General features: G+C 35.7%; 1 protein-coding gene across 6 annotated transcripts in view; it reads right to left on the bottom strand.

Annotated features, from left to right (window-relative positions):
* The window catches only part of LOC141399801 (uncharacterized), a 121,462-nt gene that overhangs the window by 105,006 nt on the left and 2,220 nt on the right, over positions 1-14,236 (bottom strand). For 2 of the 6 annotated variants that reach the window (XM_073979103.1, XM_073979104.1), the window contains exons 4-5: positions 6,775-7,514; positions 5,357-6,710 (exon numbers count right to left, since the gene is read on the bottom strand). The exons of 3 other annotated variants lie outside the window; for them this stretch is intronic. In XM_073979103.1, the coding sequence (XP_073835204.1) occupies positions 7,408-7,514 (107 nt within the window). In that variant the 3' untranslated portion in view covers positions 5,357-6,710; positions 6,775-7,407. Of the gene's footprint in view, positions 1-2,728; positions 3,189-5,356; positions 6,711-6,774; positions 7,515-14,236 lie in introns of those variants that run through there. One more of the 6 variants, XM_073979107.1, reaches the window with a different exon arrangement.

The raw sequence follows: 14,236 nt of genomic DNA, 5'->3' as shown, positions 1-14,236 counted from the left end.
TCCACAGGAACTTGCTTCTTGTGTGATCGATCGCTCATAACCCACCAATGGCTGCACATGGAGGCATTGGTAAGACCATTGAAAGGATTAAGAGAAATTTCTTTTGGCCGAACATGGCATCCCATGTTAGATCTTATGTTTTGAGTTGTGACATTTGTAAACAAAGTAAAGCACCGAATGTGATACTTAGACCTCCAATGGGTATACAATCTAAATCTAGTCGTCCCTCAGGGACTTTATTTAGATTTTATTGGACCATATCCCCGTTCCAAACAGGGAAATGTTGCCATATTTTTAGTGTTAGATCACTTCACGAAGTATCCATTACTCAAGACCCTAAAGAAAATTTCTACTTCGGCCATAATCGATTTTCTGGAGACTACTGTTTTTCACTTATTTGGGGTGCCAGAGACCATAATAACTGATAATGGACCTCAATTTCGTTCCACACTATTTGGCTCATTTCATTTCTGAAGTATGGGGTGGAACATACATTCACCGCCATATACTCACCCCAGGCAAATAACTCAGAACGAGTTAATCGGTCCATTGTGGCGGCAATACGTTCATATGTTGGCAAAGATCAACCCAATTGGGACTGCACTTTGAGTCAGATAGGTGTGGCATTGAGAAGTTCATATCATAGCTCGCTAGGGTTCTCACCTTATTATGTTCTTTTTGGTCAACAGATGGTCACTCATGGCAAAAGCTACGAATTGCTTAAAAAATTGGACTTACTCGAGGAAGGGTTAGACGTCATCGACAGCAATGACAAAGCTAAGCTAATTCGGAAACAAGTGGTAGAAAATTTAGAACGCGCCTATCAAATCAGTAAAAGCACTTATAATTTGAGAAGTAGACCGACTATTTTTTCTGAAGGTGAAATTGTATTTAGAAGGAATTTCGCCCAGAGCAGTAAAAAAAGATGGATTTAACTCTAAGCTGGCCCCAAAGTTTTTGAAATCAAAAATAAAGAAGAGAATAGGAAATTCTACCTATAAAGTCGTAGATATGAACGATGTAGATGTTGGTCTTTATCATGCAAAAGATTTGCAAAAATCATATACCTAAAGTGTTAAACAACGCGTTTTCAGTCTATTTTCAGTTTAAGAAACTTCCAAATCGCCTGCTTTGTGACGGTTGTGCTATTATTTTGCTCCACAATTCACAATTTTTAGAAGACCCCCGATGTTGTTGTTGCTGTCTGTCTGACTCTGTCACTACTCTGGTTATTCTGGATTATTTCTTTTCTAATTCTCTCATATTTTCTAATACTCTCATCTCTACCTTACAATATGTTCCGTGGGTTGTGTGATATGTGAGGAGTGCAAAATATCATTCATGAATGTTCTCTCTGCCCTGTCCTTCAATGCCCTTGTTAGTCTTGCTTTAGTAATATCATTTCTTCTTTTAATTAAATAATCACCAATGAATGAAGAGGATAGATCATCAATAAATGTTGTTGTTGCCAACTTTGATACTGTATTGCGCATGCCCTCTCATTGTTAAAGGTTGAAATCACTCCATAGGTAGGGTAGGAACGGTGGAAACGAAACACACCAGTTTCTCCTAATGCCCATCATTGTTTGGAAATATCAGCTTATGGGGAATCGAATAGAAAAGGAAGGGGTCATTCAATTTTTAAGCTTGAACTGAACGGTTGTCACAAAGGAAAGAATGTTACGTTTTGAGAGATTAGAAAAAAGTACACCCTGCCAGAAATAATGGAAAATTACCAGAACACATTTTTGAGAGATTAGAAAAAAAGTACACCCTGCCAGAATTAATGGAAAATTACCAGAACACATTTTGTGGAGAACACCTGGCTTGAATTACGATGGGTTTTTACTGCGGAGTTTTGCTGCTTAATTAAAACTACTTGGCAATTAAATTTCTGGTGCTTTCTTTTATCCTAAAACTGATCCAAATCGTAATTAAATCCAAGCAGAATTGTGACGACAAATCACTATGAAATATAATATATAATAATCCTGATGAAAATTTTTGATTTGTATCATATCATTTGATAATGCATTAATTAATAAAATGCATTGAAATATTAAATTATTTCAGTCCTCCATAAAGGAATTAAATGAAATACTAAAAATTTGAATAAGATTAATCCACCATAATACACAATAATATAAATTTAAGTAATAATTTTAAGTCACATAAATAACTTTCATTTCACATACAACAACCTTATAATTTTGTGATACACGCATAAGATCATCCTCACCTCAAACACCAGGCCTGCTGTACAGAGTTGCGGAATAAATAGTGAGTACATAATTTCATATAAATATAGTATTATGAATTAATCTATGGACATGAATTTAATACATATAAGATATAAGTAATTGATATAAACGTTAGTATCTAAATGCCTAATTTTGAATTAACTTTCGGAGTAAAATTTAGCTTATTTAAAATGGAATAAATAAATATTTTGTAACCTGAGGTAAGCGAAGTTTATCAATATTGTGTGGGGTTATGAATGAATTTAGATTGGAGTTAATTCATAACGATTTTGAGCCGTAAAGCAGGTATAAGAAATACTTTTTAATTCAAACAGCACGTGATTTTTTTTTTGTAATGTCTGATCACAGTTGCATAGCAAGAATTCACCCCAATCCGACGAGCTAGACCTTCTAAGCAAGCACGTGCTGGCCGCTATAGGAACTGTGTTAGAATTTGTAAGCAAATTTTCATCACTAGCAAGGCTTACCGTTACATGTTGTATTGGTGTTGGAGGAGGTCGTGGAGGTAGTGGTGGTCCTGCAGCTCTACCTATATGAGCTAACTGTGGATACAAATTTGCTAAAATTTCTGCAGTATATTTTCTTACATTTTCCATCCTCTGAGTATGTCCATATGTCATGTATGTAGCGCTTGGGGCAATGAAGATAGTTCTCTAACGCTTAAAAGTCTCGGAAGATTCCATCATAAGCCCCTTATGAATGTATCAAGGGCCTTATCTCGATAGTCGTTAGTCATGGCCAACATCCCAGCAAAAAATTTTGGAAGTTGTGCATGTGGAGTTATGATTTCACAACATCCTTCGATGAAGTCCACACGGAGTAATGAAAATGCACTCCGTTGGATACAATTTATAAGCAGTTGCTTTAGAGATCCCTACAAAAAAACAGTTGGTTGATCCCTACCCACCGCTGGCGAAATCATTTATTCTAAAAATAAGAGAGAGTGTATACATTTCTAAGAATTTGTTATAAAATAAAGAAATAAAAACTTAAGTTGCAAACATTTTTGCGGTAATTCACGAGACGGAAATTTTTAATGGAGTGGAGTCCATGTCGAATGCTGAACTAGTGATGGGAAGGCAACATAAAAAACCTTTAGGATGATGAAGCAAAATAAAATGCGCTTGGATTAATTGGAGAACGGAGAAAGTAAACTCAATGAGATTGAATTTAATGGAAACTTTTTTTAATTTGTGTTTATATAATAAAGATCTTTGTATTATTGTTTTACACAAATAATAAATACATTTTATTTATTCCGGGATATTGCAAACTTTTTGCTGGGATACTACTATCATCTAAATCTAGACAAGCAATCTTGTCCAGAATAATTGATAGATGCTGATATACGGCTTGATAATATTCCGTTATGCGTTATACAAAGAAGGTCCGCGCTAAGAAAATGCCTCCCTTTTAACTAGAACTGGCAAAAAATCGATTACACTATCGATAAAATCGATTACTTTTTAAAAATTTAATATCGATAGATATCGATATTATTGGAACAAAAATCCGCAACCTAAAATTCATTGAAATAAATAGAAGTTTCGCTGCTTTTCGGTTTTGTGTGTGAGAAAGTAAGTCCATAGTTACACGTACACATTTTTCGGGAAAGTAAAATGCATTTTTTTAATATTTTTATAAATGTTTATTCCCCTTTACAATTCTGTGAACTACTTGTGCAAAATGTCAAGAAAAGCATTGACGTTTCCGTCATTTTCATCTCCACATTAATAGTGTTGACAACTTAACGATAATATCGATAGCAATCGGTATTTTAAATTATTATATCGAAAATATCTAATGTTGGGAATATCGATGGTTTGCCAGCTCTACTTTGAACATACAAAGAAGGTCCGCGCTATGAAATCGCATCCATTTTAACATACAAAGAAGGTCCGCGCTATGAAATGGCATTTTTGACATTTCGTCATGGTAGAATAAACCAGGGGCTCAATTCTGTTTCTATGAAAATGTAAATGAAAACTTTCAAATGAAAAAAGTATAAAGGAAAAATGTTTCATTTCAAATTTTCATAGAACAAGAATCCAGTCCCAGGCAAAGTAAATACTACAACAAATCAACAACAACCACATAGAAAATTTGTTTTTGTTTGTAACGCTAGTGCCAAAAGTATATGTAAACAAAATAAGGAAATGTCTATAAATTATTTGAATTTAACATTTGATTCACATTTGATTGAATATTTTGGAAAACGTGAATGAAATTCGTTACATTTTCAAATTTATAGTGCGGTTACACTACAGTTTTTTGCCGGGTTAACCCACTTTATGAGGATTTATTGCTTAATCTGGTCAAATTTGACCAGATTTGCCATACAAAAATTAAATCCTCTCATGACTGGGTTTATTTTAAATCCGGCACAAATCCACCAAAAGTACAGTGTTGTATTCGGTATTTGTGCAAAAAAATCCAACTCTACTCGAAAAGTACCAAAAGTTGCAACTGTTTCTGCAACAGAGTTTGTCGTGTTTTACACATTTACGATTGGTCGCATGCGATGTTATGGAGTTAATAAATCTAAAATTATTTGAAAATCATAAAATTATTTATTTTTTTACATTATACAATTTTTTAACAAAAAGTACGCTTGATACCAAGTTACAAAAAATGTATCCCTGCGTGTAAAATAATCGAATATGACCAAAGTGGGACGATATCTCATACGAGAAATCGTAAAAGTGTAAAACACGACTTTATTAGTTATTTTGTATGTATACGTAAACAAACAACAGCTGACAGTTTATATCCTCGAAAAGCTAAGTGTAACCAGCAAAGATTAACCCACTGGATCTATTAAACCCAGTGGGTTAACCTTCAATAGTGTAACCGGGGTATTAGATGTTTCCACATCATAATTTTGAAGATGCAAATACAAAAAAAAAGAAAGTAAAGAAAAGAAAAGACGTTTAGGATTACCTTGAGATTATATACGGGATGCGCCGATGGTTTGCACAAATCCCTTTTACCCAACCTACCATGTTACTCAGCATCCACTTGCTAAATTCGAGTAACCCATGATCAGTATCTCCCACTAACTACTGGTGCCTATCTTAGTCAAACTCAAATAAAGATTCAATTCATGGTTAATTCAACCAAAGTTTTAATAACAATTCCAAATACCATATTCTAAGAAAACTTAAACAGAATATATTATAATCTAAGTTGCTTAAGACATTGGCAGCAATGACAAAAACATAATTCAAAAGCAGAATAATGATCTATTTGGTAATACATTATATTTTGTTTCAGCTAAAAATTCGATATTGGTTTGTGTGTATGTTCGGTGTATGAAGAAAGAGGACTTTAAAACTGTAACAGCTGGTTTAGAAGCTGAGTTCAATGACCTTCTTTTTGGGAATGGTAGTTTTATTTCGGTAACAATTATTACGAGAAAGCAGAGGCAAAGTTACAAAAAAAAAGAATATCTAAGCATAGAGTGTACAAATGGAAACAGTTATAGCTAAATTATTATGATCTCTATTAAATGAGTTTTTAAACGGGGTATATGTTGCTCTCTATGTTACCTAGGCAAAATACCCAGATGTATCAGTGACTTTTAAACTGTACTGAACAATTGTAAGCTGGTAATACTGACGTTTAAGCAGTCTTCCAAGACCATAAAATATGTTTCATTTCCGGGAAAAGGAATATGAAAATGGAAACTTAACCTATTATTTAGGTATGTTCTTCAATGTCTACAATATTTTTCACAAAATTTTAATAAATAAAGTTTAATTAATTAATTATCAACAAAAAATAGAATAAATTTTATAACAATTTAAACATAAGAGAGGGGCTTGAAATTGATTAATAAGAGATGTTACCACATACATACATACTGTTGGGTTCCATCGATGAAAGGCCTTTCATAACTGGTTGCCCGAAGTTGATGAGGTATTTTAATGTTGATGATGTTGACTGCGATTTCATGCACATCGTATTTATGTAAAATGTGTGTTTTTCTGTATGATGATGATTTGGTGTTAAATATATAAATGAAGAACAATAACCAATTATTTGCCCATTGCTTCTGCACAATAAAATTTGATCGATTTTTCTCCAAATTTACGACTGCCGGCAATTTTGTTTCTTCTTCTTCTCACTGCTTCATACACACAGACACACTAGATAATGTAACTTCTTAAATATTAATACTTAGTATATAAAACCTTCTTCGTTAAATTATTCAGGGTATTTCCAAATGCCACAACTCCTTAATTGCTCCGAACTTCTTTAAATAGCAACTTCAAAGTAAATCTATTTTCCACAGATTCGCAAATTTAATTCACAGACCACGAATGTAAAATATTGAGAGAGCACCGACAGCTAGGCAAAACACTATGTAACTGGTGTATATCATAAACTGCATAGAAAAAAGGGTAGCTTGTCATGTGGACAGACGAATAGCGGAATGGATCGATAAATCTGGTACAATAAAAACAGAGTGAATAAGAGACAATTTCTACAAGAGAATTATTACAGTATTCACCTTGATCAATTGGAGTCCGCAAAGAAGGGCATCTAACGTCCCCTCTGCCACGGAGGCGTTGACGAAAAAAAGCAAATTTGAAATAAGGTTATCTCAGCTGCAGACTTTGCCCTTAGGTTAGGTTAGGTTTAGGATGCGTAACTGCCGTGCCGGCAGCCACTCGGAGACCTTGAGGTCCATTGTGATCATCCTGACTATTGAAATGTATGTGTTGTAGAGATGATGTAACGGTTGTGGATTTGATGGATGGATGATGGATGGTGTTGAAAAGAGGATTCATTGTAGACTATGAATGAGATGATGTTGGATGCAGCTATGTGGTGATATGTGAGTGCAGATGGTGTAGATGTGTAGTGGAAAGTGTGATGTGTTTCGTGCTGTGAGCGAGGCTGTATAATGTTGCGTGACTGCGGATTGTGGTAATATGTGTCTGATGGGTATATGGTGATTTGTGCATACGGTGACGATATTCTGAATGATGTTAGATGCAGCTATATGGTGATGTGTGAGTGCAGATGCTGTTGATGTGTAGTGGAGAGTGTGATGTGTTTCTTGCTGTGGGCGATGCTGTATGATGTTGCATGACTGCAGATTGTGTTCTGTTGATGAGTAGTGTAGAGTGTGATGTGTTTCTTAATGTGGTCGATGCTGTATGATGTTGCATGACTGCAGATTGTGTTCTGAATGGTGCTGTAAGCCTACAGATGATGATGCAAGGCTGTTTATGATGATATGGTGAGCTATGTGGGAGGAAATTGTGGATTAAGTTGGAAAGATGGGAAGGAGGAAAGGGGAAAGTGGTTAAACAAAAGAGACAAGAATAAGAAGAATGAACAGTTGTAAAGACGAGTAGTAGATTGTTTTAAGAAGAAAGAGATTATTTTCCTAGACTGTACTAAGCCTGTTCTGACCCGCCCCAGAGCCACTTTAGACTCTTGTAGTAAACCACCAGGATAGTAGGGTCAATAGAGGAGAAGTAAGAAAGAGAGTCAATTACACGTACACCAAATAGTCTATGCCTTTTGACCATCAGTCTAGGACATCTACATAAAAGGTGCTCGATTGTCTCCGTTTCCTCCTCATCCTCACATAACCTACAGTACTCAATGTTGTTATCATCCCACTTACAAATCAAAGATCTTATTCTACAGTGGCCAGTTATGACCCCTGTAGCGATTCTGATTTCCGACTTGCAAAGTGAAAGAAGGGACGCAGTCCTACGCCCTGAGATTGCCGGCCAGATTGACTTCGATACCTTGCAACCAGGTACGTCTTGCCAAATTCTTACGGTTTTCTCTGCATAAAACTGGCAGAGTTTGCCGAGGAAGTAGCAGAGCGGTGGCTTGACATAGTCCTCTACCATAAGGTCAGATGACTGGGAGCCTCGCCTTGCTAGTTCATCAACAATCTCATTCCCTTCAACATTACAGTGCCCTGGAACCCAACAAAGGTTGAATTGCAAGTTTTTAAGGTGGACCTACAATCTTGAACGATCTTAGATTTAATAGTGTAAGATCCTAACGCCTTAAGGCAGCCTGACTATCTACATAGACCGTAACTGTACTGCCTGCGTTGTCCGTCATTCCTGCTACTAATTCTAAGGCCTTCAATACTGCAAAGACTTCAGCCTGAAAAACACTGCAGTTTGCATTAAGCTTGAACGAGCGTTTAATGTTTAGCTCTTCGCAGTACACCCCCGCTCCAGTACCTTCATCCATCTTTGAACCATCAGTAAAGATGGAAAGGCTATCGGGTAGTGGTCTGCCATGCTTCGATTCACTTCTATCAGGGATAGTTATCTTCGCTACATCAAAATCCAGTGAAGGCGAAATGTAGTCGGTTACACTCCCCCCTCTTAGTCCGATCCGACTGCTTAGCTGTTGTAAAATGCTAGCATGTCCAGACCCTGAAGAGCGCCACTGGTTAAGCTCCTTGAACCTCAAGGCACTACGGGATGCTTGGTACTGAACAAGAATATCCAGAGGCTGGATGTACAGTACTGCATTCAGTGCAGCCTGAGGGGTGATCTTCACTGCTCCTGCAATTAGAATTGAAGCAGATCTTTGCTAGACAAATTTGACTTACTGTTCAGGGCCTGCCACAAAACAAGACCTCCATAGGTCAAAATTGGGCAGACCACTGTCATAAACAACCAGTGTATCACATGCGGTCTCAGACGATGGTCAAGAAACACTCCCAGGTACTTCGCCTCCGTAGAGAGATTTAGCCGCACTCCATCTAGTGTTGGCGGTACGAACTCGGCGGTATTTCTTTTTCGGGTAAAGAGCACCAGCTCTGTCTTCGCCGGATTCACACCAAGGCCGTTGATGTGCGCCCAGCGCGAGAGTTTGGCAAGTGCTCCCTGCATTAAATCGGACAATGTAGACAAAAATTTCCCACTAATCAGGATAACTACATCATCCGCATAAGCAACTACCTTAGTTCCTAGTTTGTCTTAATCAGTGAGTATCCCATTTATCACCAGTAGCCAGAGTAATAGAGACAGAACTCCCCCCTGAGGAGTGCCTCTGGTAACAGATCTCCTGATGGAGCTCTCCCCAATATTAGAATTGATTAGCCTGCTTCTAAGCATGCTATCGATCCAGTTTATTAGGATAGAGGGGACACCCAATGATTCTAGAGAAGAATGGATGGATTCGAGTTTCACATTATTAAAGGCGCCCTCTATGTCCAGAAAGGCTGCCAGAGTGAAATTCGATTCATTCAGATTTTTCTCTATGTACCCTACGACACTATGTAGTGCTGTTTCTGTCGATTTCCCTTTAATATAAGCATGCTGTGAATTACTTATAAGGTCTTGGCCTATGAATGCTCTTATTTCTAAATCTAATAACTATTTTTGTGTTTTCTTCGACCTTTTTATTTGTTGATAAATAAAGTTTACTCGAGCTTGAGGTCTATAAATTTGGTTTATTTATTTATTGTCTCCAATATTTCGAAATTCTATGAATTTCATCTTCAGGGAGTATTTTAGATCTACAAAATAAATAGATGTACGTCTTAAAATCTATATCACAGCAATGTAAATTGTAAAATTATTTCTTTTTTGTAAAAACACATAAAAAAGGACGATCGCTTACATGTAAATAATAATAATAATCAAACTTAAAAACTAGTGTAGTGTGACTACAACCGTCGAATGTTTTTATTGCACTGATTACTATTTCTATTTATTGCAACAATCTCCCTCTCCGCGTTAAATGTCTGTAGCAGTATGCTGTGTTGTCGGTGTCTGTTTTGCTGTTGATTCTCCTTGTTGTTGGTAGACTATTAATGTGGAGCATTTCTAATGTGAATCTCTTGTTGTAGTTGTTCTCAGTTTGTAATACTTTTACGTCGTCAATCAAAGGCTCGTGGTTATTTTGTTTACAGTGTTCTGCGATGGCTGTTTTTTGTGTTAAGTTCGAGTTTCTCAGTTTTATGTCGGATCTGTGTGCTGACATGCGTGTTCTTAATTTGTTCTTTGTCGTACCAACGTAAAGCTTTCCGCAGTTCTCTTGCTGATTACCACCACATTCTATTTGATAGATCACATTATGTTTGTCCATTCTTGGTATCTTACTTTTTAAGTTACTAAATATTCGTTTTGTTGTATTGTTTGAACTATGGGCAATAGTGTATTTATTTTTGTCGTAAATATCAGACTTTTCAAATCTCTCTGATATCTTAGGTACATATATCAGTGATTTGTATATTTGTTGTGTTTCAAGCTCTTTTGGTTCTTGTATACGTTTTGGTTTATAGTTATTTATTAAAGAATTAGTTATATGTGTAGGAAAATTATTTTGGGTGAGTATTTTTCGAATTTTCATCTTACTTTCTTCATGGAATTCTTTATCGCTTATATTCATCACTCTGTTAATTAAATTGTTTGCTGTATTGATTATAGTCCTTTTGGTATGTTTAGAGTAAAAGTTGATAAGTCTCCCCGAGGCTGTGGGTTTTTGGTACCAGTTTAATTGTATTTGGTTCTTGTTATTCCTTATAACTAACGTATCTAAATATGGTATTTTTCCGTCACTCTCTTCTTCTAATGTAAATTTAATGTTTCTGTTAAAGCCATTTAGTGTTGTCAATGTTTCTTCTATTGCATCTTCCCTAATTATTGCAAACAGATCGTCTACGTATTTCGTCAAGATTTTTGGTTTGGTTGAAAGTGATCCCAGTGAAGACTCCAATAATGATTCCATGACCAAATCTGCTATTATGGGTGAAGCTGGGGAACCCATTGGCAAGCCTGCCTTCTGTTTGAATATTTTTTCCTCGTATTTAAAATACCTGTTTTCTTTTATGCAGAACTTTACAATGTTTAGGAACAGTTGTTTTGGTATTTGTGTATATTGTTGTATGTCACTCCATCTTTCTTCCATTATTTTTAATCCCAAGTCTACGGGAATGCTGGGAAATAATGACACAACGTCAAACGAAACCATTTTCTCATTTTCATTGATTGTCATATTCTTTACCTTATCTCTAAATTGCACGGAATCTTTTATATTGTAGGTTGAATTTTTAGTCAAGTTTTTTAGAATAGACACAATATATTTACACAGCTTAATTGAAGGGGAGTTTATAGAAGAGCAGATTGGTCTGAGGGGATATCCATCTTTATGGATTTTCGGTAGTCCGTATATTCTTGGTGCGGTTGCCACTTCTGTTTTTAATCGTTTTTTCTCAATCATCGTTATTAAATTATTTTTAAACAGCTCTTCCACGAATTCGTTATTTTTCCTTTGTAAACTAGCCGTGGGATCTTTGTTGATTCGCTGGTAAGTCATTATATCTGACAATATGGTCCTCATTCGTTCTTCGTAATCTGTTTTGCTCATAGCTACAGTTACGTTTCCCTTGTCTGCATTAAGTATTAATATGTCTTTGTTTTGTCTTATGAAATTGCGGGTGCGTTCCACTGTGCTTATAATAAATTTGTCTCTAGGGTTCTCCCTCATTTTGTTTGTGTGGCTTTCTATCATTGTTGTTAGTTTTGTTCTCCCCATTTCTTGTTGTTCCTTGTCGTTGTTGCATTGTATTATATCTTCAGCGTCGGCGATGAATTTGAATAGAGGGAATTCTCTCCTTGTTGTTGGTAGACAGTGTTTGTCACCAAGCGAGAGCAACCATTTAACGTCCTCGGGGAATGTTGTAGTTGTCTTATTGACGAACCAATGGTCATTGTGTTGTATATTTAGTTCTTCAATTCTTCAATTTTTAAGTTAAAAACAACGAAAATGCATTAACAACAATAGACAATATGTTAAACAAAAATCTTCCCCAAGAGGAAAGAATCAAACTTAAGTTTAACGAAAAGATCATTGTAACAGGTTCACAGAAAAAACAAGACGAAATCCATAAACACAAATTCAATAATCTTCAAAAAACTCTAATTGAAGAACTAAACATACAACACAATGACCATTGGTTCGTCAATAAGACAACTACAACATTCCCCGAGGACGTTAAGTGGTTGCTCTCGCTTGGTGACAAACACTGTCTACCAACAACAAGGAGAGAATTCCCTCTATTCAAATTCATCGCCGACGCTGAAGATATAATACAATGCAACAACGACAAGGAACAACAAGAAATGGGGAGAACAAAACTAACAACAATGATAGAAAGCCACACAAACAAAATGAGGGAGAACCCTAGAGACAAATTTATTATAAGCACAGTGGAACGCACCCGCTATTTCATAAGACAAAACAAAGACATATTAATACTTAATGCAGACAAGGGAAACGTAACTGTAGCTATGAGCAAAACAGATTACGAAGAACGAATGAGGACCATATTGTCAGATATAATGACTTACCAGCGAATCAACAAAGATCCCACGGCTAGTTTACAAAGGAAAAATAACGAATTCGTGGAAGAGCTGTTTAAAAATAATTTAATAACGATGATTGAGAAAAAACGATTAAAAACAGAAGTGGCAACCGCACCAAGAATATACGGACTACCGAAAATCCATAAAGATGGATATCCCCTCAGACCAATCTGCTCTTCTATAAACTCCCCTTCAATTAAGCTGTGTAAATATATTGTGTCTATTCTAAAAAACTTGACTAAAAATTCAACCTACAATATAAAAGATTCCGTGCAATTTAGAGATAAGGTAAAGAATATGACAATCAATGAAAATGAGAAAATGGTTTCGTTTGACGTTGTGTCATTATTTCCCAGCATTCCCGTAGACTTGGGATTAAAAATAATGGAAGAAAGATGGAGTGACATACAACAATATACACAAATACCAAAACAACTGTTCCTAAACATTGTAAAGTTCTGCATAAAAGAAAACAGGTATTTTAAATACGAAGAAAAAATATTCAAACAGAAGGCAGGCTTGCCAATGGGTTCCCCAGCTTCACCCATAATAGCAGATTTGGTCATGGAATCATTATTGGAGTCTTCACTGGGATCACTTTCAACCAAACCAAAAATCTTGACGAAATACGTAGACGATCTGTTTGCAATAATTAGGGAAGATGCAATAGAAGAAACATTGACAACACTAAATGGCTTTAACAGAAACATTAAATTTACATTAGAAGAAGAGAGTGACGGAAAAATACCATATTTAGATACGTTAGTTATAAGGAATAACAAGAACCAAATACAATTAAACTGGTACCAAAAACCCACAGCCTCGGGGAGACTTATCAACTTTTACTCTAAACATACCAAAAGGACTATAATCAATACAGCAAACAATTTAATTAACAGAGTGATGAATATAAGCGATAAAGAATTCCATGAAGAAAGTAAGATGAAAATTCGAAAAATACTCACCCAAAATAATTTTCCTACACATATAACTAATTCTTTAATAAATAACTATAAACCAAAACGTATACAAGAACCAAAAGAGCTTGAAACACAACAAATATACAAATCACTGATATATGTACCTAAGATATCAGAGAGATTTGAAAAGTCTGATATTTACGACAAAAATAAATACACTATTGCCCATAGTTCAAACAATACAACAAAACGAATATTTAGTAACTTAAAAAGTAAGATACCAAGAATGGACAAACATAATGTGATCTATCAAATAGAATGTGGTGGTAATCAGCAAGAGAACTGCGGAAAGCTTTACGTTGGTACGACAAAGAACAAATTAAGAACACGCATGTCAGCACACAGATCCGACATAAAACTGAGAAACTCGAACTTAGCACAAAAAACAGCCATCGCAGAACACTGTAAACAAAATAACCACGAGCCTTTGATTGACGACGTAAAAGTATTACAAACTGAGAACAACTACAACAAGAGATTCACATTAGAAATGCTCCACATTAATAGTCTACCAACAACAAGGAGAATCAACAGCAAAACAGACACCGACAACACAGCATACTGCTACAGACATTTAACGCGGAGAGGGAGATCGTTGCAATAAATAGAAATAGTAATCAGTGCAATAAAAACA

This window comes from Musca autumnalis, unplaced genomic scaffold (assembly GCF_047663935.1).
Source record: "Musca autumnalis isolate F117 unplaced genomic scaffold, ASM4766393v1 scaffold_3, whole genome shotgun sequence".
Lineage (NCBI taxonomy): Eukaryota > Metazoa > Arthropoda > Insecta > Diptera > Muscidae > Musca > Musca autumnalis.
This window is presented reverse-complemented; position numbering and strand designations above follow the sequence as displayed.